We start from the raw sequence: 14,023 nt of genomic DNA on the forward strand, positions 1-14,023 counted from the left end.
TGCTGCTTTAGGAAGGCCAGCAAGCCACACTTGAGGGCATGAATTTAATGTGACTCTACCATCACCAGCCCATTATTTGAGTGTGTGAACACTCCTCCATCTCTTTCTTCAGCCATCAGAACAACCTTGACAGCCACAAGCACAAAGAGCCCCCTCAGAAGTTGCTCCAGGCTTGCACAGCCCAGTGAGTTGGCAACACACCTGTGCCAGCACTGGGTGCTGCCCTGAGGACTGGGATGAGCTCTCCCAAGGGCATTCCTGGGCTCAGGAGCTCAGTGGGGGTTATTTTTTGGTGGTTGACAGCAGACTTTTGCAGCACATTTAACGCTACTGTCCACTGCAGTGTCCAACAGCTCTTCCAGACTCCCACCTTCCCCACTTGCAACCAAACTGGAGGAACATGGCAAACCTTCCTACAAAACTTCCTACAGTAGCAAAGCAAACTCTGTTTCAGTTCCAAAACCTGCCTGGTGCCTTCCTGCCTTCAGTTGTGTTTATTTTTCTAAGTTTAAGCTGGAAGAAAGCCCTGCACAGCTACCAGAAATAACTCAGTGAAAGCATGAATAGCCACGAAGTGAATGATCCCTTTGCTACACTGCTGGTACCTCCTCAGTCTGGGCTTTGCCATGCCAGGCTTAGCTTTAAGCAGCAGGTAAAGTTAAGCATCACAGGTTAAACCTCAACTGCTTTTCCTGGTAGGTTGGGAAGAAAGTAATCTTGCTTCCTCCTACAAAATTTAAATGCCACATCCATCTATTAAATATAGTTGTGTTAACTGTTGACAAAAGCTGGTTTGATAAGCTTCTGTATAGGAAAATGTTCATCCACTGAGTTTTTGAAGGAGGGAAAGAAAAAGGACTGGAGGAGTCTGACCCTGAGCCAAATAGGAAGCACAGTGGGATGCTCCAAAGAAACCAGGCAATGCATGAATATTTGCAAATGAAAAATTATTTAAAAAAGATGACACAATGATTTTGGGATCAGGCTGCATTCACTAGTGGGGAGCCGTTAACCAAACCAGCATTAGCAGATATAGAAAAAGCCATCTAGAACTAAGATGACCCATTTGCCACCTCTCTCACTCATCAGGGCTCCTTTTCTCCATGCACTGATGAAATCCCTGCTTCCAGCAGCACCAGTTTGACAGAGCAGCTGAGGGTAAGTGTGGCAAGAGCCGCAGGGGACAACTCTCACCCAGCCCTGCCCTTCCACACTCCTCAGGGTGACAGGCAGGACAGCCAGGGGCTGGCACAGCCAGCTCCAGCTCAGGACTGGGACTCTGCTCAAGCTGTGCTAAGAGAGGGTGGACTGAGTAGCTGGAAGGAGGAACACTTCCCATCCTTTCAGGCTATGGAAAGCAGTAAAACCAGCAGGGAGGTCAGAGCTCATTTCCTCAATAAAAACATGGCTCTACCTCTTTCAACTTGCCCTGCAGTACATTAAAGCACAGCCACAGCCCCAGGGCAGCAGCCTCCTTAACCACGATGCCTAGTGGGAAACGGGTCACTTGGAAAAGGTTGGAGGAAGTTGGCAGAACAGCAGCAGTTGATCCATTTACTGTCTCAGCACTCACACTGGGAGCACACATCCTGCCTGGTGCCAGCCACAGGGCAGCAGCACCCACCTGGAGGAGCACAGCCTGATCAGCTGCACCACCTGCAAGCTGCAGGAATTCCAGATCCCACCTGGCAGCCTTAGCAATGCACTCAAGTGACACTGAAGTCACAGGACAAAAAAGTTGGCTCATTTTCACACATAATTAATTTTTACTTCACTCTTCCAGCACTCTTTAGATTAGATTCCTCCCCTTTATCTTTTCCTCTTCCCCCCCTTATTTAGTATCAGAATGGGACAAATTAACACAATATTTGAAAACTGAGGGGGGGAAAAACATGGTAGACTCAAATAAAGACCAATGTTAAATATTACTTAATGTTTTCTTTTATTTAAAAGATCATTCACAAAATACCATATCCATAAATTTATTTTGTTATGAAGCAGAATGTGCTAAGTGTTTGGAATTCTTTTTTTTTTCCTTTGTTTTTACATTTAAAAGTCAACTGTCTTGACTAGAAGTGAGTTTTTTATATGGGAATTTGTTCTTAAAATCTTTTCCACATTGAAGATGTAAATAGATCAATTATTGGTTTGGAATACAACCACACAAATGCATGTCTGTCTTAAATTAAGTATTAGTGTTAGACAAATGGTTCTTATCTCAGAAGCAGATTAAGTGAAAGGCAGAAAGAAGGAAAGAGTAGTTCTGTAAATTGCTGGGACTCTGACTTACAAAGGGAACCTTAGGGAAGAAATTCATCACTAGCAGTGGTGCTGGTAGTGGGGCAGCCGTGCTTCCAACCTCCTCTTGTAAGGACTCTGGGGTGCTGGCTGGTTTATCTGAAGGCTCTCAGCACTGGCAATAGGGGCCCAAGCTTTTCCCATACACTGGACATGTCCAAACTTCAGTGTGGTAGAACCAGGTTTTGGTTTTCAAAATTAATGACTTCTCCTTTTGCTCCAGCCTCCCCTCCCTCCTCCCACACAGCACTGACACGAAACATTTCAAGGGAAGAGAGGTGTAGTAACAAGAGATGCTTTTTACCCAAACTTCTACATGAGAATCTATAGCAGAAAGATTACTAATCTGCCCATTTTCAAGGTTTTCTGAAAGCTGAGGTCCTAAAACTGTACCCCACTGGGCAAAGAAATACAGGGGATAGTGACGATCAAATACTGCATGGCAAAGTATACACTCCTTCAACAAAAATAAAAAAGTCAATTTTATTTGTAGAAACTTCATTTAAAAATTTAGCAAACATGTAAAACCCAAAAAAGTAAGCAGAAAGAGCCAGTGAGCAGTTGTGCTCAAACAGGCATGGCTTTGCAGCACTAACCTTGAGCTCAGAGTTGTAGTAGCATCATACCATTTGGAAGTCAAGAGCCAGCAGGAAGAGGCTGCTGGCAGAAGCTTTATCCATACTGATTCCACCAGCTATTCACCAGGCTTGTCAGGCAAGGCATCCATTAAATTGATCCTTCCTGGCAACCCATGTGAAAGGGCAGCTGCCCCCCTTAGTTTAATAAGGGGCTCTGCTGTGAACAGTGACTATCACCAATTGTCATAAATGGTATTTCACTACTTGGTTAGAACTGTAAATTTCTGTTCAACTCATCTGGACTCTTCAGTTTTCCTCTTCAGAGCCACAGCAATACAGAACGAGACATGCAAGTCAGAAGAGGAACACTGAGGAAGTAAAAGGAAACAATACAGGGAAATAACTAAGTCTAACCTGTGCTTCTAAAGTAAAACAAACCCAGAAAGGAAGAAGTGAAGCAGCACCTTTGTCCAGAGACCTCCACACTCGTGGAAGCAGCCACACTGCCTTATCTACTGGCAACTGTGCTGCTTGGAAGGAAACAGAAGAGGGAAACTCAGCACAAAGCAGGCACTAGATACAGCAAAGCCAAGAACGTACTAAAAACCACTTGTTAACAGCTGACATGCATTCACAAGCTCTGTGTTTTCGGTTTCAAAGAGGACAAATACCAGATGGCAGGAATGGTAAACTGCAGGGTTGACATTCCAGCAGAGCTAGTCACTCTGTACTGTCTTGCTTTTTCTCCCGCCTCCCCATTCCCTCTCAACCCCAAACTCAGTCGTGTTCTTTTACTACTTCCTCCCGGGGCTTGGCTCCTCCAAAGATCGCAGAGTTTGGATTGGCTACTTGATTGAGGGGAGTATCGACTGTTCGAGGTTTGAGCTGGAGTCGGGGTCGCTGTGCTCTTTCCTCTGAAAGGGAAAACATTCCACTGGTGAGATCTGCCCGGGAAGGGCAGGAGCTTTAACCTGACAATGAAACCAGGAGCCTCCTTTGCAGAGGAAGAGCAAACCACACGCAGGAGGAGTTTACCTTCTGTTGGCTCTCTGAAGTCCATGGAAGACCCACGAAGGGGAGGCCCATCTCTGAAGCGACCAGTGCCACCACTTCCCATGGAGGCACCTGGTGGCCGCCGGTCTCCAGGGCGGGTTCCTCTTCCCCGACCTCCCAAGAAGTCATCATCTTTGAATCCTGAAGGTGCAAGACAGTGAATTTAAAGAGCATCTTTTGCAATGTATTTAATCTAGATTTATCTGGATGACTGGAAAACCTTGCTAGTCACTGCTGTCAGTCCAAAGTGGTGCACTGAGAGCCTTTGTCTGCAGACAGATTGTTTCACAGAGCTCTGGCACCTTCTGGAAGAGTTGTTCAGGTTCCATCTGAAACCACATATACTATGCCAAGTTCAGAAAGTGCTTTATCCACTTACAGGCTTATTGGAGTGTTGGAGAGTGGGTCAAGTGAGTTTAAAATATGAACCTTGGCTGAAACTTGAGTTTAACATCATTAGCTGAGTTGAGAGACAGCACTACAGAGAAGTACTCAGACAGTACTCAGAGTACTTCCATAGCCAGATCATCACACTGGCTACAGCCTTAGCATGAAATCCACAGGAGCAAATTAGAAAATAGCTGGGGAGTAGTGAAATACAATTATAAAACAGAGTAAAACCCCAGGGCTGTTTAGCTGTACTATAAACTGACCAGGCATTTACTAAATTAATTAAAGGGGTGGGGGGGGGAAATCAGACTTTAAACTGACTTCATTTCTTCAGTTTATGTATCACCAAAAAAAAGTAAATCAAGAACTATCTGTCACTGACCAGAGTTCCAGTCCGTACCAGTGACTACCCTTGAGTATCTCTCCAAGCCCCCACTGCCTGCATTTCAGTGGGAGGAGGAGACTTCAGGCTATCAGCATACAGAAAGGGAATACACTCAGATTTTCAGAAGCTGCCTAGAAGAGAAAGTTGTTCGGTTCCCAACTGAGGTTTTCCTTTCCACTTCAGTATTTGGCAGAGTTGCAGAGCTGTCCCTTACTTACTTCAGTGCCAAACAAGCCATCTTTAAAGACTTGATCTAGAGCAAGGCTGTACAACCTGAGAAGAAAAGCTTCCGTAGCAGCTAAGACTGAAATGCTAAACTTCTGGCTCACGAATCACTCATCCAGCATTTAACAGGCCAAAATGCATCCACATTTGGAGAAGCTGCCAAAGAAGGTATGAAGCTGTGACACAGAATGCTTAGCTCCAAAGGCAGGTTAAGCGCAGCACTGCAGCAAGCTCCTCTCTCCAGCACCATGCTCCAATCCATGCTGGGGGCAAGGACACACTTTGCTTCTCCTGCATCCTTCATTCCACTCACGCAGAGACCAGACATTGCAAAGTCATACTTGCCAGCGTCTCTCCATCAGAAAATGGACCAAACCCATGAGTTCAGAGGACAAAAGCAATTGTGTTAATACCACCTTGCATTCTAATAGCTGGAACTGACTGGAAGTTAAGAGCAAGCCCAGCTCACTACCTTCCACTCAGCAAGCTCAGTCACTTGCTGCAGCTGCATTACCAAAGCAGGTCTAAAAGTTTAGGAACATTTTGCATTTACAAGTGCTTTGGTACACTAATCTGACTGTGGAGAAGTCAGTTACTCCAAGGACACACATATAATGATAACACATCTCCTTGAGAAGATGAAAGCCTCTGCTCTGACAGAGCATCAGCCTTCCTACATGATTTGTCTGTTTCTGCTACTATTCAGAAATTTACTTAGTTGTATGCTTGAGAAATGCTTAAAACAGTCACCCATAGGCTATATCTGGACAAGAATTCTGTCATTTGCGCTTGTTTCATAGAATTTTCTATTGAGACAATTTCCTCTCATGGCAATGGAAGATTTCCCATGAGGAATCCCATCACAGCTGCAGGATGTCCAAAGTCGGTACATACAGTAGATTCAATCAAACCAGTAATGGTGACAAATGAAAATGAAAACATTTCAGTGCCTTTTAGGCTTCCTATCTGTATAAGTGTTAATACTGATACCAGAATTGAAGTCATCTCTGGAATCCCATCCACCTCCTCTGGATTCTCTGGAACCTCCTCCCATTCCTAGGAAAAAAGCCACAATTGTGTTCAAGTCTGAAGCTGTGGGAAAGACTGAGCAAGGGAATACCAAACCAATGTCTCAGTCCTTCAATATTCAAAGTCATGCTGCTGGAAAATCCTTTTCTTTTGGTACAACCAAGTTCCATTGCACAGGAACAAACAGTCAAAGTTTACCAAGAATAAGTGGCCAGAAAAGTTTCTTTAGTACACATTCAATGGAAACCTCTGGGGAGTCTGGTTCAACCAACCTTCAACTACAGGCAAGAACATTTTTACTCTGGAACAAGAGACATACTCCAAAATTAGCACTTGTCTACATGTGCTTACTCACTTTTCATACATCATCATAAAATAGTAGCAGATCAGACTGTTGGGCTTATGACTGTCCTCTGCAAGACACAACACATCAGTAGGGGTATTGGTCTCACTTCCTGGGTTAGGAGTGACAACACATCCAGCCTTTGGACACAAAGCACAGCTGAATTTCAGACACCTCAGGAGCGGCAGCAGCAGCTAGTTAGAAACACGTACATATTTACATACAAAATTTCACCTTTCAATATCATCTTCATGTTCACTTGCATGCCTTGTCTTAGCATTAGTCAGCACCAGAAGCCATAACTATGACCATCATATTTAAGAAGCTACTTAGAAAAATGGAAGTCACCTCTGTCATCAGGCCCGCCACCTTTTCTGAAGCCAAAGCCACCTTTATCCTGTTTCCTGCCTTCTGCTATGTCCACTCGGAGTGATCGGTCACCCAAAAGCTGTTAAATCAAGGGGAGAATCTGTTCAGGATGTATCAAAAGGGCTGCCAAAGAGTTTGAGACTTATGCTTGTTTTTGATTTCACAAATTAACTGCAAGTGTACTTACTGCACCATCGTATGTAAGAGCTTCTTTGAGTGACTCCACCTCATCGAACTCTACGTAACAAAATCCTGTAAGAAACACATCTCAAGTTAATAGCACTTTAAAAGGCCTTTTAAGAGGCTATCCTCCTGCATGCCTGCTAATAGCTTCCTTCTCTTTTAAACATGAGTTGGGATGTGCACATACAACATGCACATGGCTTAGAAAACAATCATCATCAACAATGAACACGTCTACCTGCACCTGTTAATGATGGGGCAAATCCTGAAACAGAACTCTGGGGACTCTGAATGGCAAGAGCCTAATTCTTTTTTTCACAGAGTTCTCATTATAGATTAGATCTGATCTATGCCTTCAGACAGTTATTGAGCTGAATATTGGCACTTCATTCCTAGAGTTTTTAAAATAAGAAGGTGAAATACTTATGTGGTCAGCAGTGTGATTTTGTGTAATCACATCATTTAGTGGATTTACTCCTTTTCAAAGGCCCTCTGTTATCCAAGGTAAACATTTTCCATCCCTTAAAGTAACTTACAAATACAGTCCATTTCCACCACACAATTCCCATAGCAGTTGAATTTGCATCCTCTAAAACAACTGCCTGAATGGGTCATCTACTAGCTTTTTCTCCCTGTCTACTAAAAAAGGACAAGAGCTGAAGCAATGAGAGTCTTCTGATGTAAAGGAATTACTTAATACTTAAGGTCATAGGATTTAAGTGGGTCAGCTCTGGTAGTATTCATACCAGACAAGGTTTGAGACGTTTTTATATCAGGGCAAATACTGACTCCTCACTCAGGTTACTCTGTATCTCAGGATGATGAAACAGTGACTCTCATTCAAATGATACACTTACACAAATCAGTGAATAGGAAAACCTTCATAAGTCAACATCAAAGCAGAAAACTGTGCTTTAGACTGAAATTCCCTTTTAAAGTGACTTTCTTTCCTACTAATTTTTCATCTACCACCAAAGAGCTCTGAACACTCACCTTTAAATTTGTCTGTTTCCTTGTCTCTGACTAGTCGTACGCTCCTTATGCTGAGATCCTTGAAAATGGCATCTATGTCTCCTTGGACAGTGTTGAAGGGCAGATTTCCCACATAAGCTGTGAAAGGGGGTTCTGTTGGCAGCTCTTTATTTCTGCGGGAACCAAGGCCACCACCACGAGACCTGTTGGAAAAAGCACAGTGCCTCTGGAGCTGCTCCCAGCACAGCCACAGTGCTGCCCACAGCCCTGCCCAGGTGCTGTGTTTAGCTGCAAGTCCATCTTCCCGCAGCTTTGGGCAGTTTTTCTACCCTTTTGCTTATACCTGCCACCTGAACTGCTGGTGTAGTACTTTCCAGTATTACCTGATGCAGTACTTCAGTGGGAAACTGAATGCATTACCAGGTGAATTCATTAATGAAGTGATGAATGAACTTTTTAACCCACAATTCATTAAGGAAAGCAACATAAGGTCACCTCGGATGTCCCCTGCTCAAAACCACTACCTCTAAAAAACCCCATCTTGGAATCGATTTTAAGAATAATTTATGGCAATGAACAAACACTTGTATGGCACAGGTTTGTCAGCTTATCTGGAAATTAAGCTGGACCCAATGCTTTTAACTAAAGAGCATATTACCAACATCCACTCCAGAATCATCTGAATTATCTCAGCAACATTTAACTTAAGAGAAAGACCTTCACCTAGGTCTGAAGCTGTGGCCATAATTATTGGATATCTGGACTGGAATGCTTTGAACTGAACACCAAATAAATTTGGTTGAACAAGGGGTTCTGAGGCAGAAAAAAACCACGTGCTCTCTGGATGCTTACTTCTTTTGTCTTGTGAACTACAGAGGTAAACTGCGTGGTCTTTTCCTCTCTTGTCCCTCAGTACCAGTGAAACTCTTGGCACTGCACGCTGAGGAATTAAATTGTACCAGATAAATTCTTTACTAATGTGACACATCTGTGTGAACTTCCTGCAGAGCCCGATCTTCAAAAGCCAACTTGGAATTTCTGTACAGAGAGCAAGGTATGTACAAGGCAACCTGAAGTCAAAGCTCCCAGACTATAGGATGCCACTGGTTCCAACACCATTTGTCCCACATAAGCAATTTCTGACCTTTACTTGAAATATCTACTTACTACTCTGTCTATCTTCCCTTTATCACCTTCCTTCTACTGGGCTTTGCTTGTGTCTGTTCCCCTTCCCTGAGGCTCCCCGTGCATTTAAAACCACGGTGGAACACAAGCTGTACCAAAGCAGGATTTGCCAATCTGACATGGACCAATTAAATAGCTGCAGAGTCCTTCCTAAAACCCAGAAGGTCAAATAATTTCATAATTTCATTTTATTCTGGTTGGTTGCATGCAGTCAAAAAAAATCCATTGGGTCAGCAAGGTCCTTGACAGTATTTTTTTCATTCAAGAATAAATATTTTACTACTAATGAATCAGATAATGCATTAAGCTTGAATAAGATTCCTTAAAACTTCCTAGGTCAGCCTGTCATTTGTGCCTTATTTAGCAGCTCCATGCAGGAATCATTTGTCACCACCACTATCAACATGCTGCTAAATCTACTTGAACCACAATCTACATATCTTTAATTAGAGTCCACCCAGGTTTGCATTTTAGCATTTTTGACAATATTCCTCATCTGCCTTTGTCTCATTAACAAGTCAAAAACATACTGGAGAACTAAAGCTGAAATAGTTTTGAATTACTTGAAGACTGGGTTTTAAGGAGGAACTCCAAGAAAGCTGAGTTGCTGTTCTAAATAATCCCATAATACATAGAATCAGTTCTGTGCCTTTGTCCTCATTTATCATTTACAGCATTAGGAACAGCTATTAACACACCAGCATCCAAAAAAGAAAATCTTCATGTTTAAATCCTCCAGGAACATCAGAATTGAGTTTCAAATGAGCATTCTCTCCTTGTACATATTGTCAGGACATTCCCTGAGCTGCCAGTCACCTAAAAACCTGGCCTGGAGTTGAGTCCACGGCCAGACCAACAAGGTGCAGGACAGCTGCAAGGAGCACTTTGCCAAGCTAGGAATGAGAAGGGGAACAAGGGCTGGAACTACAACTTCCTTCAGCAACCTCCACTCAGCTCCATTTCAGCCACTTCTAAGACCACACTCTCAATCCCCAAAAGGATTTTCTGTGCTACAGACAAACCTCCTTTCTACCACAGTGCACCAGAACTTCACGGGCTGCATATGTGGAAATCCATGCCCTATTGTGCAATCCAGACTGATTTTAAAGCCAGAAAATTAAATATTCCTCTCCAATTTGATATTAAGGCTTTGTTTATCAAATATATAACTATACCTTTGGTATTTCGTTTCCATTTGAAGAACAGGAATGATCAATAACTGAGTTTCAAACCAAGTTTCTTACAGAACTCAGGTATAGCAACAGAAATTGTTTCTGTACTTCCCTACATTTTTTTCCAACACTGAAACAGTGAAATAAAAGGGCTGACTTCAGTAACCAAACAATGAGATTGGAAGAAGATTCTCTCATTTGCAACAAAGTAGGACAAAAGTAAAACAATAATTGAAAACACAACTGAACTAGGCAAACAGAGTTCTGAATGAATATCTGCACTTCCCACTCCAAACTTCTGCTTAGACACAATTAAGTAATAATTATTATGTCATCTTACTGTGAGAATCTGAAAGACATGGCTTGATTTCCTTGTCAGAAAAAAAAAAAAAAAAAGCAGAATGCTGAAGAGGAAAGCTTGCTTCTAACAACATCCCCATAACTGAACTTTGGTGAGCTGAGTTAATTACTTTGGCCATACTGGGTAGAAAACAACCCAACTCCAATTTTAAAGCTACTCTTATGCAAAGTTCAGTTAGGTTTCCAGAAAAGATCTGCCAGAAGTTCAAAATGAAGGCTACTTTGAAAGCCAATATCTGAGTTAAATAGCCTTTCCCCAGAGATCAAAGCTCAGTATTTGCCTTTTGCACAGCAGAGAGACAATAGCCTACCCTGGGTTCTGACATCAGAGCTTTTCTGGGGGAGCACAAGGATTAGCAGGATGGCAGTGCCAACCCTCCAGGACCACAGCACCAAATTCAAACCCAATTTATTCAAGCAACCCAGGACATGTCTGGAGTAAGCATCAGATGTCTTCAGCAAAATGCTTACCCAAGCCTAAAAATGAGGAGATACCTTTACAGCTAGATGGGTAAGCCAGAGGACCCAAGCTGCCAGAAGCACAAGGACTAACTCCCCATTTTCACTGTGCAGCACCTCAGCAGGTGAATCTCAACCTTTAGTAGGGTGCCCAGCACTTCAAGCCACACCTAAATAAACAGCCTAGCAGTGAGTTAGGAGTGGTAAACACTCCCCTTCTTTCAACTCTGAGAAGCTCCACAGACAGTTTCAGTTTCAACTAGGCCTTGGTATACTTACCTACAGGTCTTCCTGTCAAATTTTGGGCTCCAAAAGACTTTCCAAAAAGCTTATAGTAAGCCTTTTGTAATTTATGTCAGCATCACATTCTTCACCAGGAATAAAGTGATTTCTTTAAGTGACTTCATAATATCCCCTAATGTTATGATTCAGCTTTTAGTCAGTGCATCACTGAACATCTCAGGTGTAGCAAATCCCATCTCATCACACCACTCATATCTTGATGCTCTTCCTCACCATTGTGAGGATTATGAGAAAGAGGCAGATAACTTCCATACATTAGAACCTGCTGGGCACTGATTTCCCATCTGCCACACTGAAATCCTGTGCTCACTTGGTATGTACACCAAAGGTTATGCAAAATGCAACTTCCACAAAAACTACTACACCTCAGCTGAGGTTACACTATTCCTGCAGTCCTAGAGCACCTAAAAATGAGCAGGAGCCACTTCAAATTAACATGGGATTCTTGAATCAGAACCTTCAAGAACAGTCATGTTTTCACTACAGTTCACACAATGTACACAGAGACTAAATTGTGAGTTAGCTATTAGTAACTTGATAGTTATAATAAATTAGATAGAAGTATACATTGGACTCTAATATCAGTAGTATCTGATGTTTAGAACTGCAGGGAAATTAGAATAAGTACACTTTCTTATCTGTAAAGACATCTAATAATTTGCAGGATGCCTTCAGTTTACCAAGCAAGGATCCACATCTTCCCTGACAGCAAATTTAAGCTCTCTCACAGGAACCTGAATAACATTTTACCTGGCATTTCATTCCTTCACAGAATTTGCCTACACTGACTAGATACACTGTGCAGCAATAGCTGAGTTTATAGTGAGTCAAGTATCACTTTAGGCTGCTGGCATGGTTATTTTGTTACAGAATTTATAAAAACAACAGAAATGCAAGCAGCTACATCATCTGTTTGCTCTGGGACATCTCTGAATTAGACACAAAGGGTATCGGTGCATGAAAATGAGCTTGAAAAGCTTAAAGTAGCAGAGTCCTTCCAAAGACAAAAAAAAACTTACTGCTGTTCTAACTCCAGCAGCTCCTCCCTGCTGCCTAAAGAGTCTGAAACGAAACCAAGTTATTTATCTAAGAGCAGAAAAGGACACGAACACACTTTTGATCAGGAAATACACCCTGGAAGATTAGATTATACAGTAACACACTTGGGAAGATTTGCTCATCAAGAAGTTTATTCCACAAATTTATGCCTACTGTTTTATTCCAGAGAAACTTGTAACAGCACCAACCTCCAAAAAAAAAAAAAATCAATTGTTTGATTGCACCTTCCTAGCTTGATTTAACACAAACTTCTAATTACGAGTTATTGTCTCTGTAGCTCCTCCCCTAAACACTCTTCAGCAAAGAGACGGAGACAAGCCCGATTGCTCAGGATCGGGGATTTGCAGTCAGCACCGGGAGCCCCGGATAACGCAGGACGGCAGCTCCCGGCGCTACTCGTGCGGAGACACCACAAAGCCCTCCCACTTCCTCCCGCCGCAGGCACCACAACGCTGCCCGCTCCCGGGGGCGTCTCGTCCCGCCAGCACAGCGGCCTCCGGCCCTGCTCCAGCCCTCCAGGGACGTTCCCTCCGCCCATCCCGGCCCCGCACGAGCTCCTCACGGCCTTCCTTGGCTCTGGCCCAGCACCTCCCTAAATCCCCCCTCCACTCGCCTCCGGGACGGCGGGAACAGCGACACCCTCTTCCTCCCGCCCCTTCCCGGCGCTGCCGAGCCGCCCGGCCCTGGATCCTGCGGCGCCGGCCGGAGCAGCGCGGGCACGGCCGGGACCCCCCAGGAGCAGCCCCCACCCCGCCCACAAAGCGGGGCCGGCGGAAGGGCACCCCCCCGCCCCGGAGGAGGGCGGGCGGGGGGCAGAACGAGCCCAAACAGTTCCCAGAGGCAGCGCCCCCGTCCCGCAACCCCCGCCCGCCATCCCCGCGGAGCGGGACAGGCCGGGCCCCGCGGCCGCGCCCCCGCCTCGCCCGGCCGGAGCCACTGCTCCCCGCTGCCGTCCTAGCTACGGGGGGAGCCCCGAGTGCTGCCCCCGGCTCCGCTTACCCGCGGCCGCCGCCGAAGCTGCTGTAGGCCCGGTCGTCGTAGGGATCGAAATCCGCCATCGCCGCCGCGGCCTCGTCCCCGTGCGAGCGTGACAGGACCGCGCCCGAGGACCCCGCAACGCTTATATACGGCGGCGCGCGGGCCGGGGCTGCCCCGCGCGGTGCCTGCCTCCAGCTCCCCGCCCCGACGGGGCTGTCCGCGCTGCTGCCTGTCGGGAGGTGCCCGGCGCGGCTCGCTCCCGTCGGCTCTGGGTCGCGGCGTGCCCGGGGATCCGGTCGATGTCTGCTCTGCGATCTGCGCGGGATTTACCCGCGGCTCCGCCCGGGGATCTGCTCCGGATCTGCCGGGGATCTGCCCGTGGATGTGCCCGGTGTCTGTGGGGGATCCCCCGGGGATCTGCCCGGGCTGCGCGGCGGTGGCGCTGCGGTGAGCGTCGGACACTCCGGTGCTCGTACAGGGCAGCCCGCGGCTCTCGTTCCCCGAGCGTCCCGCTGTCGCTGCGGGCAGGGATCACAGAGCTCATGGAAATGGATCCTGCTCCAGGTGTCACAGTCATGCACAGTGATCACAGGGATGGATCCTGCCCCGGGGTCATTCCCTGCACTCCCGCGGGTGTCTGGCAGCAACACGCGGTGTTCACAGGGCTGCTGGAGGATAGTGC

General features: G+C 45.5%; 1 protein-coding gene across 2 annotated transcripts; it reads right to left on the reverse strand.

The window, feature by feature from the left end:
• Positions 1–1,923: 1,923 nt before the first annotated feature.
• Positions 1,924–13,496, reverse strand: EIF4H (eukaryotic translation initiation factor 4H). Of its 2 annotated transcripts, XM_041463588.1 has the most exons (7): positions 13,363–13,496; positions 7,847–8,028; positions 6,858–6,922; positions 6,650–6,749; positions 5,920–5,985; positions 3,912–4,070; positions 1,924–3,790 (listed from the first exon to the last, which is right to left on the reverse strand). In XM_041463588.1, the coding sequence occupies exons 1-7, from the start codon at positions 13,419–13,421 to the stop codon at positions 3,654–3,656; spliced, it is 768 nt and encodes a 255-aa protein (XP_041319522.1). In that variant the 5' UTR covers positions 13,422–13,496; the 3' UTR covers positions 1,924–3,653. The 2 variants fall into 2 exon arrangements, with proteins under 2 accessions (XP_041319522.1, XP_041319521.1); XM_041463587.1 differs by lacking the exon at positions 5,920–5,985.
• Positions 13,497–14,023: the final 527 nt, after the last annotated feature.

Source organism: Pyrgilauda ruficollis, unplaced genomic scaffold, assembly GCF_017590135.1.
Source record: "Pyrgilauda ruficollis isolate IOZ18807 unplaced genomic scaffold, ASM1759013v1 scaffold168, whole genome shotgun sequence".
NCBI classification, from domain to species: Eukaryota; Metazoa; Chordata; class Aves; order Passeriformes; family Passeridae; genus Pyrgilauda; species Pyrgilauda ruficollis.

Excerpts from the sequence above, each read along its gene's own strand:
- EIF4H (XM_041463588.1), bottom strand. The coding sequence starts at position 13,421 with ATGGCGGATTTCGATCCCTACGACGACCGGGCCTACAGCAGCTTCGGC. Across the intron at positions 6,923-7,846 it reads GGAAACAGACAAATTTAAAG|GATTTTGTTACGTAGAGTTC; the intron begins GTGAGTGTTCAG and ends TGTTTCTTACAG. Across the intron at positions 3,791-3,911 it reads CTTCAGAGAGCCAACAGAAG|AGGAAAGAGCACAGCGACCC; the intron begins GTAAACTCCTCC and ends TTTCCCTTTCAG.